General features: G+C 45.2%; 1 protein-coding gene across 5 annotated transcripts; it reads right to left on the bottom strand.

Annotated features, from left to right (window-relative positions):
• Positions 1-619: 619 nt before the first annotated feature.
• Positions 620-20,666, bottom strand: NSMCE4A (NSE4 homolog A, SMC5-SMC6 complex component). 5 transcript variants are annotated; one of them, XM_033180629.1, is made up of 11 exons: positions 20,255-20,666; positions 19,363-19,440; positions 16,632-16,762; positions 13,089-13,240; positions 10,392-10,491; positions 7,633-7,723; positions 5,824-5,918; positions 4,143-4,191; positions 3,294-3,388; positions 3,117-3,203; positions 620-788 (listed from the first exon to the last, which is right to left on the bottom strand). In XM_033180629.1, exons 1-10 carry the CDS (start codon positions 20,544-20,546, stop codon positions 3,129-3,131), a joined length of 1,158 nt encoding a protein of 385 aa, XP_033036520.1. In that variant the 5' UTR covers positions 20,547-20,666; the 3' UTR covers positions 620-788; positions 3,117-3,128. The 5 variants fall into 5 exon arrangements, 2 of the variants coding, with proteins under 2 accessions (XP_033036520.1, XP_033036536.1); XM_033180645.1 differs by having other exon boundaries at positions 5,824-5,858; XR_004429999.1 differs by lacking the exon at positions 620-788 and adding an exon at positions 2,863-3,016 and having other exon boundaries at positions 3,047-3,203.
• Between the last annotated feature and the right edge of the window lie 213 nt (positions 20,667-20,879).

Genomic DNA, 20,879 nt, shown 5'->3' with positions numbered 1-20,879 from the left:
ACTCTCATTAAAGAGGTGATAGGATAGCAGCTTGAAGAGGGTCATGGTAATGTTTTTTAAATGAGAGATGAGCTTAGTTGAAGGGAAGACTCCAGATACAGGTCAAGGGGATGACAGACAGCAGACTCCCCTAGGAGGCAGGAAGCGCTGGAGCCCAGAGTCTTCCACAGAAAAGACGCCTCTACCCCTGATGCCAGAGGGAAGCAGTGAGAAAACATGAAATAGCAAAGTGGGCACTGGGAGAAGAAACTGACTAGACTTCAAAGCACAGCCGAGATGAGAAGCATGGAGTAGCATGCTGGTAAGATGGAACCAGGGCTGGTGTTGCTGGGGAAAGTAGTCCAGCCTGGCTTGCCAGAGGATTTAATAGTTTCTTGTGTGTAAATCAGAGGCTGAATCATAGGAAATTGCTTGTATTTGACTGTATTTTACCTACAAAAACAACAGTTTCATATGATACAACCTATTTGTTGACTAGCTAGCTTTGTGGCAAAAAAGAAGTAGAAGGAATCATAATGGTCCACAGGGCATTAATAACCTAAGTAAAACTTTCACTGGTAGAGGACTAGACAAAGGAGACACTCTCCAATAATTAGAAAATAAAGAGCAACTACAATTATTTGTGAATATGGTGGTGAGTTTCCTTTAATCAAAGACAACCATGACAAATTTATTAACTATCAAAAGCTACATTTTACTAAAAACAATCTGCCTTTAAAAATGTTGAATCATACAATATATACAATACATGCCGCTTTCCGTTTTGGACTTCACTATCCATTTGAGTCCTAAAAAGGGGAAGAATAGCTGGTTAACAGTTTATAAACGATAAACCAAAAGTTCATATAATATACATAAATGAAATAGAACAATTAGCCCTCTTCAGTGAGTAGGGCCCAGGGTAATCCACATTATATATCTTATATTTATTCCCTTCTTTTTTTCTTTTTTTTGAGATGGAGTCTTGCTCTGTTGCCCAGGCTGGAGTGCAGTGGCGCGATCTCAGCTCACTGCAAGCTCCGCCTCCTGGGTTCACGCCATTCTCCTGCCTCAGCCTCCTGAGTAGCTGGGACTACCGGGCCTGCCACCACGCCCGGCTAATTTTTTTGTATTTTTAGTAAAGCCTGGGTTTCACCGTGTTAGCCAGGATGGTCTCAATCTCCTGACCTCATGATCCGCCCGCCCTGGCGGGATTACAGGCGTAATACTGGGATTACAGGCGTGAGCCACCGCGCCCGGTCTATTCCCTTCTTTCATTTAAAATATTTTTACAACTTGGAACAAAAGTATTTCAATTAATTGAAGCACATATTAAGTGTTTACATTAAGTATGAAAAAGCTTATTTTAATGCTCAAAATCACAAAATTTGAGCTGGAAAAAAATCCTTAGCAATGATCTACCTTGAAAATCTTCCCATTTTATATATGTATTTATAGATTAAAAAAAAATGAAGTTGGCCGGGCGCGGTGGCTCAACCCTGTAATCCCAGCACTTTGGGAGGCCGAGACGGGCGGATCACGAGGTCAGGAGATCGAGACCATCCTGGCTAACACGGTGAAACCCCGTCTCTACTAAAAAAATACAAAAATCTAGCCGGGCGAGGTGGCGGGCGCCTGTAGTCCCAGCTACTCCGGAGGCTGAGGCAGGAGAATGGCGTAAACCTAGGAGGCGGAGCTTGCAGTGAGCTGAGATCGGGCCACTGCACTCCAGCCCGGGTGACAGAGCGAGACTCCGTCTCAAAAAAAAAAAAAAAAAATGAAGTTGAAGCCAGGCGTGGTGGCTCATGTCTGTAATCCCAGCACTTTGGGAAGCTGAGGCGGTTGGATCACAAGGTCAGGAGTTTGAGACCAGCCTGACCAACATGGTGAAACCCCGTCTCTACTAAAAATACAAAAATTAGCCGGGCATGGTGGCAGGTGCCTATATCCCAGCTACTCAGGAGGCTGAGGCAGGAGAATTGCTTGAACCCGGGAGGCAGAGGTTGCAGTGAGCTGAGATAGCGCCACTGCACTCTAGCCTCGGTGACAGAGCAAGACTCTGTCTCAAAAAAAAAAAAAAAAAAAAAATGAAGTTGAGTGAGTAAAGCAAGGGACAAAAATAAATAAATAAAGTAAGGGGCATAGCCAATGGAATCTAGGTCTTCCCACCCACAACTGTGTGCACTACAAAATGCCAGATGATTATTAAGATTTCTTTCTAGAAATGTTACCCTTGATAAAAATGAAGAATTCTTTCATAGCCTAATACAAACTTTAGAAATGCCAATTTACTAACATTATTCTAAGGTAATTCTATCCTAATCCTCCTTTTCTGCTTTGTACTTATAAAATAAGCAAATCTAATGGTACAGTGAACAACAACATGGATGGAAGGATTCAATATTTCACTTATCTAATTTACCAGTTTGTTGGGGGGAAAAGAAGCAGCTGGGTACAGTGGCTCATACCTATAATCCCAGCAGTTTGGGAGGCTGAGATGGGAGCATCCCTTGGGCCCAGGAGTTTGAGACCAGCCTGGACAACATAGTGAGACCCCTTCCCTATTTTTTATTAAAAACAAAAACAAAACCCACCAAACCAAGAACAATCCTGCACTGTTTCTTTCAGCTGCAAATCTTTTTTTTTTTTTTTTTTTGAGATGGAGTCTTGCTCTGTCTCCTAGACTGGAGTGTAGTGGCGTGATCTCGGCCACTGCAACCTCCGCCTCCCAGGTTCAAGCAGTTCTCCTGCCTCAGCCTCCCGAGTAGCTGGGATTACAGGCGTGCACCACCATGCCCGGCTAATTTTTGTATTTTTAGTAGAGATGGGGTTTCACCATGTTGGTCAGGCTGGTCTCAAACTCTTGACCTTGTGATCTGCCTGCCTCAGCCTCCCAAAGTGCTGGGATTACAGGCATTAGCCACGGTGCCTGGCCTCAGCTGCAAATCTTAACAGCACAAATTTAATCAGTCCAGAGAAGGGAACCACTTCTCCTTTCTCACTTGTTACACAGTTCTAAAAATAGGGCACTACAGGGAGGCAAAAATCCAAATTTCACTGGAATGGGGAAAAAGGATACTTTGGATTGCCAAATAAACTTTAATAAAACCGTGTAGCCATCCCATTGAAAACATTACCTTCAGCTAGCATCAAGCACTTAGCTTCTGCTGCCTCTGACTTGGAGTAATCACAGGCTCTGAAATCTCAAAGGTCTTCACAATCTCCTGGCAGACAATAATGAACATTTAGGCATTGGGTTTACAGAAAGTGAAGTCAGAGTCAGAACTATGCAGGGGCAACAGGCAGAGCTTTACCTCCCAGTCACGGTAACTCAAAGCTATAATTCCTTGATTCCTAACTTGTGTGTTATGTTCAAATCCCTCATTTTCTTCATTAATACTAACAGGCTCTGTTTGAAAGACAAATTTTTCAAATTTATCAAAGGTTATTAAATCGGAACAGGTAATCTAAACGGAAACTGATGTATAATAGCAATGAAACCTGTATTGAAAAGATACTTATAATATTACATACTTTTTAGGATTTCATGCATTATGGAGCTGCTGCAGTATTATTACAGTAATCAGTCATCCCATCTGTTTCCATTTAAAAAAACATGTAGTAGAGTAACACATTCGAGACATTTGAAAATCTGTATATCTATGTGTCAACCACAGAGCTAAGCCCTAGTGAGTCCAATAGGACACTGAGAACATCGAAAGTAGCAAGTAAGTGTGATGGAGATATTCTCTCCACAGGAGACCTCGGGAGGACATGAGTAATGGAGAGTGTGAAATTATTCAGGTAAGAATGAAAGATTCATAGAACCTCCAGGAGAAAAGAAGGTGCTGGCGTCTGACAAAACGTGATTAGAAAGAGGGATACTACAGAAATGACTGCAGTCATTTCTAAATTAAGATCTGAGGGAAATTATATCATTTCTTTGTTAATATTTACAGCAGATGTTGAATCAATGATATAGATGAATCCATCAAATTTTAGACACTGGCCATGTTTTCAGTGTCTTCAGGTAGTTGAGCAAGATACAATATTGTAAACGTTAATCTACATTGAAAATTCATTTACATTTAGTAAAGTACTTAAATTCTACTAACAAATATATTTTCTCTAAAACTAATTTTTCCAAACATAGTATCATTTACCTATTATTGGCAGTCGGTCTTGGTCAAGTCTTATTCTTGCAAAACCATCCTAAAATGAAAACATGATTTTAGGAGAAGACAAACATTTAAGACTCAAACCTATAACCACTAGATGAAAAAAATTACTCAGAAAATTCAGTATCTCAGAAAATCAAATTATACCAAAGCAATAATGTGATGATATAGATAAGACTTCCCTAGTATCTTTTGTTTACACAGGGTATCTTTTGGGTTTCCAATCAGCTCTTTCACCCAGACACAGCCTCCATCCTGAGAATCTCTTTTTTTTTTGAGACGGAGTCTCGCTCTGTCACCCAGGCTGGAGTGCAGTGGCCGGATCTCAGCTCACTGCAAGCTCCGCCTCCCGGGTTCACGCCATTCTCCTGCCTCAGCCTCCCGAGTAGCTGGAACTACAGGCGCCGCCACGTCGCCCGGCTAGTTTTTTGTATTTTTTAGTAGAGACAGGGTTTCACCGTGTTAGCCAGGATGGTCTCGATCTCCTGACCTCGTGATCCGCCCGTCTCGGCCTCCCAAGGTACTGGGATTACAGGCTTGAGCCACCGCGCCCGGCCCATCCTGAGAATCTCTTAAGTGAAACTCATCTTGTCTCTTTAACTGATTTATATATATTTTGGAATACTCCACATTTTATTCTGCATAATTCTGTCACTGGAACCACTGGCAAAATATGCCTTTTTTATTATTTCTGAGAAAATACTTTGGTCAACATAAGCTTTTCTCTAAGGTTAAAATCAAATTCATCTTACATGTGGGAATGCAACCTGAAGTAAGATTAAAGACAGTCTAAAGTAAATTTCCGTGGTACATTTCTGAGTAGAGTTTTAAAACCGATTTTGAAATAATTTCACACTTAAAGGGCTATAAAACTACTATAAACACATGCCATACATTCTTTATCCATATTCATCAGTCATTAAAGTGTTAGTTACCACGTTTACTTTATCACTCTACATACTATTATTTATGAATGAAATGAGAATGATAGACGGCCTGCTTCTTTTCCCTAATCTTTCAGTGTGTATTTCTTGAGAACAAGGATATTCTCTTGTACAACATAACAACTATCAAATTCAGGAAATTTAACATTGGCCGGGCGCGGTGGCTCAAGCCTGTAATCCCAGCACTTTGGGAGGCCGAGACGGGCGGATCACAAGCTCAGGAGATCGAGACCACCCTGGCTAATACGGTGAAACCCCGTCTCTACTAAAGAATACAAAAAACTAGCCGGGCGACGAGGCGGGCGCCTGTAGTCCCAGCTACTTGGGAGGCGGAGGCAGGAGAATGGCGTAAACCCGGGAGGCGGAGCTTGCAGTGAGCTGAGATCCGGCCACCGCACTCCAGCCTGGGCGACAGAGCCAGACTCCGTCTCAAAAAAAAAAGGAAATTTAACATTTATACCATACTGTTACCTAATCTACAGTTCCATATTCAAATTTTTCCAATTCTTTCTCTAAATAATGTCTAAAACATAAAAGCAAGCACATAAAATTTTAGCTAGCTGCTTCTACCTAATATGCCAATTAACGTTTTGCTACAATGGGTCTGAAACATATACTGGCTAGCGTATACAGATACCTTTGCCAGCTCCCTTCTACAGCTTTTCTTATGTATTCTTTTAAAAGCATATAAAAGCAATTAGAAAAATAATCTTTAATCTTACCCGTATAATGAAGGAAACATGAAAGATGTTTTCCACTGTACGGGGGAAAGAGTGAGGATCAACCACAAAGTCAAAGAAGGACATTGGGGTATCAGCTATAGACAAAAAGAGAAAAAAGATTTGATTTTTGTTGATCATTAATATCAGTATACTCTAGCATTAGCCAGAGACAAAGAAAGGGTGTGTACTCATCCTGCTGCAGGAGTGCAAATCAATCCAACCCTTCTGGAGGCCAATTTGGCATCTCTACTAAAAACATGTATGCTCACCCACCTGGAAAGCACCTCTAAGAAGCTGTCCTACAGAAACATGAATGTAAGAACACAAAATTACATGCTAAGATTTTTTACTTCAGCAATTTATACAAGAGTAAAATGCTATAAAGAACTTATTCATCCAGCTGGGCACGGCGCTCACGCCTGTAATCTCAGCGCTTTGGAAGGCCGATGCTGGCAGATCCCCTGAGGTCAGGAGTTCAATACCAGCTTGGCCAACATGGCGAAACCCTGTCTCTACTAAAAATACGGAAAAAAATTAGCCAGACATGGCATGCGCCTGTAATCCCAGCTACTCGGGAGGCTGAGGCAGGAGAACTGTTTGAACCTGGGAGGTGGAGGTCGCAGTGAGCTGAGATGGTGCCACTGCACTCCATCCTGGGTGACAGAGTGAGACTCTGTCTCAAAAAAAAAAAAAAAAAGGAACTTGGCCGGGTGCAGTGGCTCACACCTGTAATCCCAGCACTATGGGAGGCCAAGGCGGGTGGATCACAAGGTCAGGAGATCGAGACCATCCTGGCTAACACAGTGAAACCCAGGCTCTACTAAAAACACAAAAATATTAGCCATGCATGGTGGCGGGCGCCTGTAGTCCCAGCTACTTGGGAGGCTGAGGCAGGAGAATGGTATGAACCCAGGAGGCAGAGGTTGCAGTGAGCTGAGATTGCGCCACTACACTCCAGCCTAGACGACAGAGCGAGAGACTTCTTCTCAAAAAAAAAAAAAAAAAAAAACCATTATGGAGGGTCTGTTAAATACATTTACAGCACAGCCATATAATGGGAATCAGTGAACAAAATAATGGAGATCTATATGAAATGATATGGAAGAATGTCCACTGGAAAAGTCGCATAGCAGAAGAATGTGCATATGATGATTAGCTTGGGAAAAAAAAAAAACAAAAACAAACTTTGTTTGAGTCAGAGTTTCATTCTTGTTGCCCAGGCTAGAGTGCAATGGCACGATCTCAGCTCACTGCAACCTCCACCTCCCGGGTTCAAGCGATTCTCCTGCCTCACTCTCCCAAGTAGCCAGGATTACAGGCACACACCACCACACCCGGCTAATTTTGTATTTTTTAGAGAGATGGGTTTCTCCATGTTGGTCAGGCAGGCATCGAACTCCCGACCTCAGGTGATCCGCCTGCCTCAGCCTCCCGAAGTGCTAGGATTACAGGCATGAGCCACCACGCCTGGCCAAAACAAACTATTTAGGTAGGTGTGTATAAAACTGATAAAATAATCTGAAAATACACACATTACATTTTATAATGAGGGGAGGTGGAACAGGTACTTTTCACATTTCTCATTTGAATGCATATTTCATTTTGTAACAAAAAAATCTTTTAAAGATAAAAATGAAAAAGTTAACTTCAAACTTTTCACATGAAATTTCTGAAGGGAAGAAGACTCTTCATTAAATGAATATGCATTTATTCAAACATTACATACAGCTGAAACTGCCTTTAAAATATAAGTAACCTCACTGAACAGATAAATACAAATTGCTCCACTTTGAGTGGTGTTACACTTACGATCATCTTGAAAATATGTCTGTAACAATCCCAAGATTCTTTCTACTTCTTTCTCTGTTGCTTCTTGATGAGATTCTTCCATTCTTCTTAACTGAAAAAAGTCATTATCAAGCTGATAGACCTACTTACTGGCCTATTAGCAACCTTTTCTTCACTCTTGCACACCCAAACTTTTTTTTTTTTTGAGACAGGGTCTTGCTTTGCCACCCAGGTTAGAGTGCAGTTGCATGATCTTGGCTCAATGTAACCTCAGACTCCTGTGCTCAAGGGATCCTACCACCTCAGCTTCTTGAGTAGCTGGGACTAGAAGCATGCACCACACATCTGGTTACTTCTTTTTTTTTTAACTCATGTTACCTTGTCTAGGATACCTTGCTAATTAAAAAAAATGTTTTTAGATATGGGGTCTTGCTATGTTGCTTAGGATGGTCTCAAACTTATGACCTCAAGTGATCTTCCTGCCTCAGCCTCCCAAAGCACCTAGATAACAGGCACGAGCCACTGTGCCCAGCCTAAATGTCATCTGTTGGGGATTACTAGCAGTTTATATCCCCATCTTAAAATTTATGGTTTAGGCAGGGCACAGTGGCTCACACCTGTAATCTCAGCACTGAGGGAGGCTGAGGTGGATGGATCACAAGGTCAGGAGTTCGAGACCAGCCTGGCCAATACAGTGAAACCCTGTCTCTACTAAAAAATACAAAAATTAACCAGGCATGGTGGTGCATGCCTGTAATCCCAGCTACTTGGGAGGCTGAGGCAGGAGAATCGCTGGAACCCAGGAGGCAGAGGTTGCAGTGAGGTGAGATTGTGCCACTGCACTCCAGCTTGGGTGACAGAGCAAGACTGTCTCAAAAAGAAAAAAAACATATATATGGTTTTAAAAAATACAGATTTTCTAGTTTCAGTAACTTTTTTTTTTTTTTTTTTTTTGAGATGGAGTGTTGCTCTGTGGCCCAGGCTGGAGTGCAATGGCGCCATCTTGGCTCACTGCAACCTCCACCTCCCAGGTTCAAGTGATTCTCCTGCCTTAGCCTCCCGAGTAGCTGGGATTATAGGCACCCGCCACCACATCCGGCTCATCTTTTGTATTTTTTAGTAGAAACGGGGTTTCACCATGTTGGCCAGGCTGGTCTTGAACTCCTGACCTCAGGTGATCCACCCGACTTGGCCTCCCAAAGTGTTGGGATTACAGGTGTGAGCCACCGCACCCAGCCAACCTTTTTTTTGTTTTGTTTTGTTTTTTGTTTTGAGACAGACTCTCACTCTGTCGCCCAGGCTGGAGTGCAGTGGCACGATCTCGGCTCACTGCAACCTCTGCCTCCTGGGTTCAAGTGATTCTCCTGCCTCAGCCTCCCAAGTAGCTGGGACTACAGGTGCCCGCCACTACGCCTGGCTAATTTCTGTATTTTTAGTAGAGATGGGGTTTCACCATATTGGCTAGGCTGGTCTCGAACTCCTGACCCTGTGATCTGCCCGCCTCAGCCTCCCAAAGTGCTGGGATTACAGGCGTGAGCCACTGTGCCTGGCCTCAGTAACATTTTTCTATCAGTTTCTTAATAGAAGAGTAACATTACCAAATTAACCATTTTCAGATTGAACATAAAATAGCGAAATACAAAAGGGCAGTTTAGAAATAGTGGTTCTCGAGTGGGTGTGACTTCCCCCCCCACACCCCCAGGGGACATTTGTTGTCATATGTAGATATTTTTGGTTGTCACAACTTGGGGGGTTGAGGTGGGCTATGAGCATATAGCAGGTAGAGGCCAGGGATGCTGCTAAACCTGCAATGCACAGGACAGTTCCCCAAACCAAAAATTATCCAGCCCTAAGTGTTGACAGTGCTGAGGCTGACCCTGGCTTAGGAGAGCTGATCAAAACCAGAGAAATGAGTTAAAGACAAGCAGCCAGTCCAATACAATGCTTAAAAGCTTAAATAAAACGATTATTTAAGTGACAAAACCTGGCTCCAGACCCGCAAGCTTAGAAAAAATGGCCAAATTGCATGCACATCATTTTAATGGCTATTTTAACTTTTAGGTGTTTTTTAAAAAGCAACATTTTGGCCGGGCGCGGTGGCTCAAGCCTGTAATCCCAGCACTTTGGGAGGCCGAGACGGGCGGATCACGAGGTCAGGAGATCGAGACCATCCTGGCGAACACGGTGAAACCCCGTCTCTACTAAAAATACAAAAACTAGCCGGGCGACGTGGCGGGTGCCTGTAGTCCCAGCTACTCGGGAGGCTGAGGCAGGAGAATGGCGTGAACCCGGGAGGCGGAGCTTGCAGTGAGCTGAGATCTGGCCACTGCACTCCAGCCTGGGCGACAGAGCGAGACTCCGTCTCAAAAAAAAAAAAATAAATAAAATAAAAAAAAATAGGCCGGGCGCGGTGGCTCAAGCCTGTAATCCCAGCACTTTGGGAGGCCGAGACGGGCGGATCACGAGGTCAGGAGATCGAGACCATCCTGGCTAACACGGTGAAACCCCGTCTCTACTAAAAATACAAAAAACTAGCCGGGCGTGGTGGCGGGCGCCTGTAGTCCCAGCTACTCGGGAGGCTGAGGCAGGAGAATGGCGTGAACCCGGGAGGCGGAGCTTGCAGTGAGCTGAGATCGGCCACTGCACTCCAGCCTGGGTGACAGAGCGAGACTCCGTCTCAAAAAAAAAAATAAATAAAATAAAAAAAAATAAAAAAATAAATAAAATAAATAAAATAAAAAAAAATAAAAAAAAAAAGCAACATTTTTAAGCAAACAAACCTGGGCAGGCATTGCCCTCTCCTCTTGTAGCATAGGAACTTTTCTTGGACGGTCGACTCGTGGCTTTGGCACAGGGCACTCTCCGTATATTGAACCCAACCTGATGAAAAATATGCTTTCATGTATTTTTTTGCCTGTTATTTGTTAAACAAACTAATTTTACTAAAAGTAGTTTGCATGGTATAGTCAAATTCAGACCAGACATTAGTGATATGCTGACATCAGACTAAGACTCTTGGTAAGGTTTGTGACAGCCTTTCTGCCTTCTTTGTATTTCTAAAATAACTCCTAGGAGCTTTACTCAACCACTGATACCTCCTCAGACACCTGCATACTGCCCTGTACAGTAGGCCAGTGAATGTGCCTGTGACATCTTCCCACCACCCAACCTATTATCTGTTTTGCAAAGCCAACTTCTAAAAGAGCAGGGGAAGGATGAGTATGTATGTGGGGAAGCTCCAGTGGGGTCAGAAGCCTTTGATCTGGGGAGACCAAGGCAGAGGCTCCCAGCCCAGGACTACGAACACATCTGTCTTAGAGTAACAGGGCAAGTCACAGCCATGGGATTCCTTTTCCTTCTGGATTCTGCCCTTATGCAGACTTGGGCTACAGTAATAGATGTAAGTCTGCATCATGTAGAGATCGAAGCCCCAAGAATAAGGCTCATGTGGTCCCTACCCTTGAGGAGACGGAAGTATACGATGTAGATGGACAGCTACGTTATACACGCAGATCCATTTCAACATCACATGGTGGGTTACTCTGGGCACACTCCTGCTCCACAAGGAGCAGTATCAAAAAATAAATTAATCAAAATTTTAAAAAGTAACATGGTAGATCCTAGGTGCTTAGAGAGTACTGCTCAAGTGCTGTGAGAACACCTGGGCAGAGAGATCTACCCAGACATGGGAGTGACGTGGTTGGGAAATCTGATCCTACACTGCTAACACCTCTCTGTCTGGAGAAGTTGCTGGAGGCTTCCAAGATGGGGCCTGCGGGATAAACAAACTTTACCGAATGGAAAAGGTGAAAAGGAACTGGAGGCCAAGAGAACAGCAAGTACAAAGACACAGAGTTTTAAGTACTTCATTGTGGCTGGAAATTGGGCTGGATGACGAGATAAAGTTTAAGGCTTTATCTTTATAACCTAGGATTTATGAGTTTAGTACGATAGCAAAAAACAAAGATTTAGACTTTATCATAAGATAAAGAAGTTTCGTCGACATCCTATTAAATAGAACATACACAAATGGCTCTGGGCACCTGAGTTACCTGAAGTCTTACTAAAAATAGATGGCAGACCCCACACCACACTACTACATTGGCATCTCCAAGGCCTTCTACCCGAGCCATTACCAATCTCAAAGGTATTTAAAAAGACAAATTAGAAAAGACAAATGCCCAGGAGCTATACCATTTAAAGAAGGACTGGGCCGGGCGCGGTGGCTCAAGCCTGTAATCCCAGCACTTTGGGAGGCCGAGACGGGCGGATCACGAGGTCAGGAGATCGAGACCATCCTGGCTAACACAGTGAAACCCCGTCTCTACTAAAAATACAAAAACTAGCCGGGCGAGGTGGCGGGCGCCTGTAGTCCCAGCTACTCGGGAGACTGAGGCAGGAGAATGGCGTGAACCCGGGAGGAGGAGCTTGCAGTAAGCTGAGATCCGGCCACTGCACTCCAGTCCGGGCGACAGAGCGAGACTCTGCCTCAAAAAAAAAACATAAATAAAAAATAAAAAAAAAAAAAGAAGGACTGAACAGCTCAGATGGCTACCCCTAGAGAAAGTATCTACTGGGCAAAAAAACCAATATACTTGAAGGTCCTCTTAGAGAACAGCCAGTAAGAGCTGTTCTTAGTTTCTCCATAGGACCATGCCAGGAAGTTAAGACAGAAGCCAACTTCATTCGAATATGAAGAAATCCTTTTTTTAAATCAGAGTTCTATCTAAAAAATGAACTGGGCAGTTCATGTGGCAGTGACAAGTAATCTTCAAATACAAGTCAGTGGTCATCCAATAGGGTATTATAATAAATGTCACTTTAGACATTAGGAGACTCATAAGATACCCTCAGTAGGAGGTATCATCCTCCTATATGGTAAGGATTTTAAAGATGATAAACCCAGAGCCTCATAAGCTAGAAGCAAAGGAGCCAGGAGAGAGCGCTGGTAAAGAGGTTCTGGCCTTTCCTGCTAAAGCAGAATGAGAGATCCTTTAAGGTTCCACCCACATCTAGAGTTTATGGACTTTTTTTTTTTTTTGAGACAGGGTCTCACTCTGTCACCCAGGCCAGAGTGCAGTGGCATCATCTCAGCTCACTGCAATCTCTGCCTCCCAGGCTCAAGTGATCCTCCCACCTCGGCCTCCCAAATAGCCAGGACCACAGGCATGGGCCACCACAGCGGGCTAATTTTTTGTATTTTTGGTAGAGATGGGGTCTCGCCATGTTGCCCAGGCTGATCTTGAATTCCTGAACTCAGATGATCTACCTGTATCCACCTCCCAAAGTGCCGGGATTAAAGGCGTGAGCCACCACGCCCGGAGTAGTGTTTATGAACTTTTATATCAAAGTTTCAAGTCTCCAAACAACGGCATCATGACTGTCACCTCTACAATACCAAATAATCTGTCCCTACAAAAAAAAACAATTTAAGGTTCACAAATAGCTGGTCTGTTGGATTTTTAAAATAATCTTACAGAAAGTGGAATGTATGGGTTTTATTAAAGGTGTTTTCTGCTGTTTTGCCTGATATTTTCCAAGAGTCATAGACGATGAATTCAAAATCAGGACTATCTTCCTCACGGATAAGTTCTTCAGCTTCTAGCGGATTTACACCCATATGTGTGAGCTACAAAAATGAAGGAAAACAAAAAACCCAGTTAAGCCACACGCAATCATTGTCCACATCCAATAATCTGCATCACTCAACCTTTAAGAGGCCAGCCTGCTTTCAGTGTCTTAACATGCTGGCTAAATTTCTTATTGTAAAGATAACTTTACAGTTAAAGTCCTCTTTTCAAAGCTACCATCTTTTTGGCAGAAAATATTCCTCAATGTACTTAAAACCTTTGGGTGAGAAAGTGAAATGATTTAGACTAGTGGTTCTCAACCTGGGTATACTTGCCCACAGGGATCTTTTGGCAATACCTGGAGATATTTTTGGGTGTCACAACTGATATGCTGCTGGCATCTACTGGGTAGAGGCCACGGAGGCTGCTGAATATCATACAATGCACAGTACCGGCCCCCAAAACAAAGACATGCCCAGCTCAAAATGTCAATCAATAGTGTCAGTGCTGAGAAACCCTACTGTAGCCCACTGGCAGCCAGTGATTTAGGTATGCCTGAACTGAGCCCCTGGGGAATTTCTGTATCACCAACAGTTCATGTATTAGTAAAGCTGTACTAGCATACAAATATAAAATTAAATCCCAAATCAAAAGCTTCATGACAGCACAAGCAAGTTCAGCTGGTTTTCAGATTTTAATTTTTTGCAAACGTCCTACAAATCTCTATTCAGCTTGTATCACAGTATATCCAGAGCGCAGTGGCCCGGCATTACTGAGAGAATGGCTCATCTTTTTTTTTTTTTTTGAGACGGAGTCTCGCTCTGTCGCCCAGGCTGGAGTGCAGTGGCCGGATCTCAGCTCACTGCAAGCTCCGCCTCCCGGGTTTAGGCCATTCTCTCGCCTCAGCCTCCCGAGTAGCTGGGACTACAGGCGCCCGCCATCTCGCCCGGCTAATTTTTTGTATTTTTTTAGTAGAGACGGGGTTTCACCATGTTAGCCAGGATGGTCTCGATCTCCTGACCTCGTGATCCGCCCGTCTCGGCCTCCCAAAGTGCTGGGATTACAGGCTTGAGCCACCGCGCCCGGCCGAGAATGGCTCATCTTAAAATTCCCTTCCTGGGAAGAGTAGACGGAAGTCAAATAATTCTCTCATCTCAAACTGTCTTACAGAAAATGTGTTACATTGAATTCACTTTTATGAAAGTACATTTTTATTACATTATACTGTAAAATGCCTAGAAGTTATCCAGTTATGATGGCAATATCATATATAAACAATAACCACAAGACCCTCGGGGAGCTTAACCCTATTAAAGGCAACCAGACTTTCAAGAAAGACTACAAGAGCCTGGTCAGAGTGCTACGGCCTGCTCTTCTCTGTTCCCTTGCTGCCCGTCCTACCACGGCACCCTTGTAGGTGGATGTGGCAGTTTTGGTCTGTTTAACTGACAGAGAGATCCACCAATCTTCCCTTACAGTGTCTATATTTCATGCTATACATAGGAAAGTCTTCTCCGCCCAGAGACTGGACAACTATTAATTTAAGGTTTTATATTTAATGCTTTAAGACTTACAGAATTTATTTTGATATGTTATTTAAAATATGGAGCTTGGCTGGGCGCAGTGGCTCACACCTGTAATCCCAGCACTTTGGGAGGCCAAGGCAGGTGGATCACGAGGTCAGGAGTTCGAGGCCAGCCTGGCCAACATGGCAAAACCTCATCTCTACAAAAAATACAAAAATTATCCAGGCGTGGTGGCAGGCACCTGTAATCCCAGCTACTTGGGAGGCTGAGGCAGGAGAATCACTTGAACCCAGGAGGTGGAGGTTGTGGTGAGCCGAGATCATGCCATTGCACTCCAGCCTGGGCAACAAGAGCAAGACTCTGTCTCAAAAAATAAAAAAAGAAAAAAGTAAAGTACAGAGCTTAACCTGATAAAGTAATTTTTAAAGAAATACCCAATATATGGTTACTTTATTGATGTACATTAGAGTGCATTTTCCTAAGTGTATTATGATTCACAATAAAAAAAAGTTAAAAAAAAAAAAAAAGGAAAAGGTTTGAAAAACAAACTGGAAATAATCTCGTGCCTCATGCCTTTACAAAAAAAGTACTTTATCTGGTCAGATCTCATAGTACTAAATTATTTTAATAACCATTTAACATAAACATCCAGTTAGAAATGCAATGTTCATACTGAGGTGCAGCTATCTGTACTAGGATAGAGGTTGGCTCAGATTGATACATTGACTGATTAATTGATTTTGAGACGGAGTCTCACTCTGTAGCCCAGGCTAGAGTGCAGTGGTGTGACCTCAGCTCACTGCAACTTCTGCCTCTCCTGCCTTAGCCTCCCGAGTAGCTGGGATTACAGGTGCCCGCCACCACACCCAGCTAATTTTTGCATTTTTAGTAGAGACGGGGTTTCACCATGTTGGTCAGGCTGGTCTCAAACTCCTGACCTCAGGTAATCCACCCGCCTCAGCCTCCCAAAGTGCTGGGATTACAAGCGTGAGCCACTGTGCCCGGCCAGAATAGAATTTTGTAAAAAGACAACAAAGTGAGCTACAAGGTCAGTCTCTGTGTGCTTTTTCATTTTTTGGTAAATTCATCAAGGAACAGTTTCAGAATTGCAGGTAACCACTATTCAAACTTGTCAAGAGACAAAGAAAGGTGAATAAAACATAAAACCAAAAAAACCAAAACCTGGCCGGGCTAAATGGCTCACGCCTGTAATCCCAGCACTTTGGGAGGCTGAGCCGGGCAGATCACGAGGTCAGGAGATCCAGACCATCCTGGCTAACATGATGAAACCTCGTCTCTGCTAAAAATAGAAAAAAATAGCCGGGCGTGGTGGCGGGCACCTATAGTCCCAGCTACTCGGAAGGCTGAGGCAGGAGAATGGCGTGAACCCAGGAGGCGGTGCTTACAGTGAGCCAAGATCAAGCCACTGCACTCCAGTCTGGGCGACAGAGTGAGACTCTGTCTCAAAGGAAAAAAAAAAAAAAAAAGCAAAACCCAATCATATTCATATGGTTTTGAAATATTCTCAAAGACGGACCAAAACATGCCCTCTCGCCAGGCCTAACTCAATTCCAGCTGGGCTCTGCCATCACAGAGTGGGCTTCTGTCCAGCCCAAGACAAAGGTCCCAGGTCACTGAGAAGGATCTAGAACACCAGTGAACAGAGGAAAATCGGCTATTGGCAAATGACCCCAGCACCCAGCATCTTAAGACAGCACGCTACGGGATTTTCACTCCAAGCCCCCACCCAAAATTCCACCACATAGCTGTGCTTTCATCTGTTTAATTTGGTAAGATCTCTCTAGAGGAATCTGAGACCAAAAAAGAATGAAGTGAAATCATCTGCATATGGATATGAGCAAAGTAAATACTTATGTAACATATAACAGAACATTTCTTATTCAGTCTGTAGCTTTGAACTTACTAGAGTTTCAACATATCTTAACATGTCAAAGGAACTCAGGTCTGAGCGCAGCTGCTTTGCTTTCTCTTTGCCCAAATCGGAAGCCAAAACAAGAAAGTGGGCATCTAGGACTGCTTCTCTTGCTCGGGACACTATGCAAAAAAGAAAAAATATTCACATTACAAAATACACGTTATCCATAGATATTTTCCCTACATTTCCAACTACTTACCAGGATTTCCCACTAGACTAACAAAAAAAAGAAAACCTCAATAGGCAACCGACCCATCTCCTTCTAAAACTTGCTCCCCTGCCCAGCTTACCACAACCTCTAATGAAAGCTGACCAGTCTTCCTAAAAGCCAGCTTTCTCTCTAGTTCTCCTACTCCCGTTAGCTGAATCACAACCCCAGTTGAGCAAAATCCCTGTCATGTCTAATACTCACTTTTCCCTCTGACTCAATAACCCATCCTAATCACGATGATCATGTGTGCCGATGTAAGGAAAATCAAATTCCCACTACATGCAGGGCCCTGTGTTTGGCATGGTGGTTTGTGAACAGCAATAGGTAAGTTGCTAACAAAGTTGCTAACCAAAATCATGGCATGTGCTAGGCTGGGACCAGGAGGCTCATGCCTCCATATGGCTTCACAGGCAACCCCAGCAAAGCCACCCAAATGAACAGTCTACAGGCAGCAGGTAGTGACCCCTGAGGATGGATGCTCAAGAAAGGCTTGACAGAGGACATGGGATTTAGGAAAAGCTATGGAAAAAAAGATTTAAATTAATGGAGAAACAGGCCGGGCGCAGCAGCTCACGCCTGTAATCCCTGCACTTTGGGAAGCCGAGGCAGGCGGATCACTTTGAGCTCCAAAGTTTGAGACCAGCCTGGGCAATGTGGTGAAACTCCGTCTCTAAAGAATCAAAAATTAGTTGGGCATGGTGGTGCACGCCTGTAATCCCAGCTACTCGGCTGCTGAAGCTGGAGAATCGCTTAAACCTGGGGGGCGGAGGTTGCAGTGAACCAAAATCATGCCACTGCACTCCAGCCTGGGCGACAGGTTTAGGTGTTCCCAGACTACTTTTCATACTCCCTGTTGCCTGCAGGGTCTGATTAAGCAACCCCTTAGCCCCACTGTTTCCTTTTGTTGACCCCTTCTTCATCTCCCTAGTATCCTGTGCCTGCCTGCCCCACTCCCTTCTCCTTTATTTATTTATGTTACAAACTGAGACCATCAAATCCATGAATGCCAAGCGTCTATTGTTTGCTGAGCAACTCCTAAGGCTCCATTGACTGAATAATTTTGCCCTAAAATATTGCTTTAAATACTGGAAATAGCTGAGAGAGAAATGATGTGGGGATAAAGAACTGACTAGATGCTCAGTAAATATCAAAGGAGTAATTGAGTCAAGCAAGACTAACAGTGAGGAGACTGGGAGTCTAGGTTGCAAAGAGAGGACAAAGCTTAAGAGGGTAGTGGAGGGATTTAACCAGGTGAAGGAGAAAGACCCGGTTCCTGAAGGTTTTGATGAGGTTTAGCAAATGCAGTAGACTAAGATGGCGAATTTTTAAGGAGGCTGTGGTCAAAGACAGACAGAAATTGGAGAGCATATATAAAGTGATAAAAGGAGACATTTAAAGAACTAGTCATACTCAGCAATGACTAAAAATAAACGTTCTAGTCCTTTAAGAATATGAGGAACCGGCCGGCTGCGGTGGCTCATGTCTGTAATCCCAGCACTGTGGGAGGTAGAAGCGGGTGGATTACCTGAGGTCAGGAGATCGAGACCAGCCTGGCCAACATGGCGAAACCCCATCTCTACTAAAAATACAAAAATTAGCCGGATGTGATGGAGCGTACCTGTAATCCCAGCTACTCGGGAGGCTGAGGTAGAAGAATCGCTTGAACCCGCGAGGTGGAGGTTGCAGTGAGCCGAGATTGCGCTTCTGCACTCCAGCCTGGGAGACAGAGCGAGACTCCATCTCAAATCTCCAAAAAAAAAAAAAAATGTATTTGGCTGCATTCTCCCCTATGTTCCCACAAACCTGTAAGAGAGGGCTGGAGGCGACAGTGGTCTGCGTAGTAGTCCTGTGGCTCTATGACCATGTACCCACATCAGGGAGTACCCCTGTTACCAAGCAGACAGACGGCTGCTACCAATACCACTGCCGCTGCTTTCAATTCAAACTAAAGTTATTTTTTAAAGCACCCATGGCCTAGAGTTCAGTGCTCTGGGATCTCTCTCACTCACTCACTCACACACAACACACCCCAGACTGGAGACCAGCAGGTACACTTGCAGGCCTTGCCACCTCCACTGCACTACAGGTGGACCAATAGCAGGGAGCTGAGGAAGGCAAGACTGAGGGTGGGACAGGAAAAGAAACAGGATGTCAGAGGCTAGCTCAGTTCTGTAATTCATCCACTCAACCAATGTATACTAGGGATACGGCAGTAAATACAGAAAAAGAAAAAAGATAACACATGCAACATCCTCAAACTTGAAAAGGCAACAGAATCAACTGGGGGCTTAATACAGACTGCGGGACCTACCCCCAAATTTTCACGTAAAGCCCTTATTATATAGTAAGCGCATAATACAAGTGGCATTATTGCTATAATGAAACGGTTCCCAAACTGGGAAAGCACTATTACAAATGTGGGAATTACTTGATGTCAATAATTTGGCGCTTATATAACACTAATGAAAAGCATCATAAAACACGAGAGAACATAAAGTAACAAATTACCTTCATTAAACAGAGTGTTAGCCTCTTCAAGGACCTCTGTTAATTTGTCACCGGCATTCAGTATGTCCTCCCGGTTTTCTATTTTAAAAAATACAAACTTTGGGAAACTTGTTATGCATTCACTAGTAAGCAGTTGACAAGGTTATCACCTACAACAGCAAAGCCAAGGCCCGGCCTCTGCGCCCTGAGTAATTACTTCCAATATCTTTATCTTTTTAACCAAAATGGCCCGGAACAGGAAAAAGGCGACCCTATCCTTTATGCAGCATGAATTTTAAAACGAAACCCTGGCTCCCTCTAACCTTAACACAAAGGGCTGGACTCCGGCTGCATCCTCTGAGTGCTCCATAACCGAGTGGTTCTCAAACTTTGCAAGCAACACACACCATCACCTGGAGGGCCACGCCATAGTTGGGCGGGCCCACCCAGAGATTCGGATTCCGTGGGTCCGGGTGGGTCCCGGGTGGGTCCACGTCCGAGAACGTGCATTTGACAGCTCTCGCGTGCCGCTGCCGCTGCGGGGCCGGGAGCCCACTCCGAGGACCGCCTGGAGCAATCAAAGCACGCGGAGTCCGCGTCTTGCCTCTCCCCACTGGCTGGCTGGGCTCAGGCGAGTCCAAGAACGGCTCTGGCCTCCAGCTTTTCCAGCCCGCCACTCGGGTACCCGCGCGCCCCCCGCCAAGGTCGCACGGCTCCAGCCACAGAACAGCTGTGGGAGCACTTTGTCAACAAATTAAGATGCTGCGCGCGGCGAACGGCTGGCAGCCGGCGCGTCTCTACTCGCGCCGCGCGGGGCCTGCGCCTGTCACCTGCCTCCGGTGCCCTCCCCACCGCGCCCGGCGCAGGGCGGGGACGGCGGCCCGGCCCGTGCCGCCCGGAGGCACCGCCTTACGTTGGACAGAGTTGATGAGCGCCCGGTACTGATGGCGGATCTGGCGGCACAGGCCTTGGTCGGCCTCCGCCTCCAAGCTGGCTGGGTCCATCATCTCGTCCCCGGAATCCGACGGCTCTGTGTCCTCCAGGCTCGGGCGCTCTGGGGCTTCTCTGCGCTCCGGCGCGGAGCCGCGGCGGGACCTGGGCAACAGCGGGGACCGCGAGCGGGAGCGGGAGCCGGTCCGATCCCGGTGCGGGTCGCGGCCCCGGCCCCGGCCCTCGGTCCCGCGGCAGCTGCTGTCCCCAGACATAGCGCCAATTCGCCGTGCAACTTCGGAACGGCGGAAGTTCGCGCCAGAAACTGAAACCCCTGCTCCACGCCAGCGCCTGCTCCCCGCGGAACGTGGCTCCCGGGCCCGAGCGAGCGCACAGCGACGCCTGTGGCTGGAGGCCGGCGACGGGCCCGGCCAGGTCTCCAAGGCGTCTGGGGGGTGCACAGGAGGGGTCTGGCGGGGATCCTTTGTTCCCTTGACAAGATGTGTAGTGAGCTCCCTCTTACTCCACACTGCAGGGCCGTGAGAATCTTGGTTTTCTGCCCCACCCCCCCCTTTCCCACCCCACTGGACCTGCATCTTCCCTAGGTC

The sequence above is a fragment of the Trachypithecus francoisi genome, unplaced genomic scaffold (assembly GCF_009764315.1).
Source record: "Trachypithecus francoisi isolate TF-2019V2 unplaced genomic scaffold, Tfra_2.0 Contig01579, whole genome shotgun sequence".
NCBI lineage: Eukaryota > Metazoa > Chordata > Mammalia > Primates > Cercopithecidae > Trachypithecus > Trachypithecus francoisi.
Note: the sequence above shows the minus strand (reverse complement) of the source record. Positions and strands in the feature narration are given on the sequence as shown.

Bases quoted from the DNA above. Each gene is read 5' to 3' on its own strand.
- NSMCE4A (XM_033180629.1), bottom strand. From the start codon at position 20,546: ATGTCTGGGGACAGCAGCTGCCGCGGGACCGAGGGCCGGGGCCGGGGC. The intron at 7,724-10,391 runs GTTTGTTTGCTT...GACTTTTTTCAG, and splicing joins AGAGGGCAATGCCTGCCCAG to TTAAGAAGAATGGAAGAATC. The intron at 5,919-7,632 runs GTAAGTGTAACA...TTTTGTCTATAG, and splicing joins GACATATTTTCAAGATGATC to CTGATACCCCAATGTCCTTC.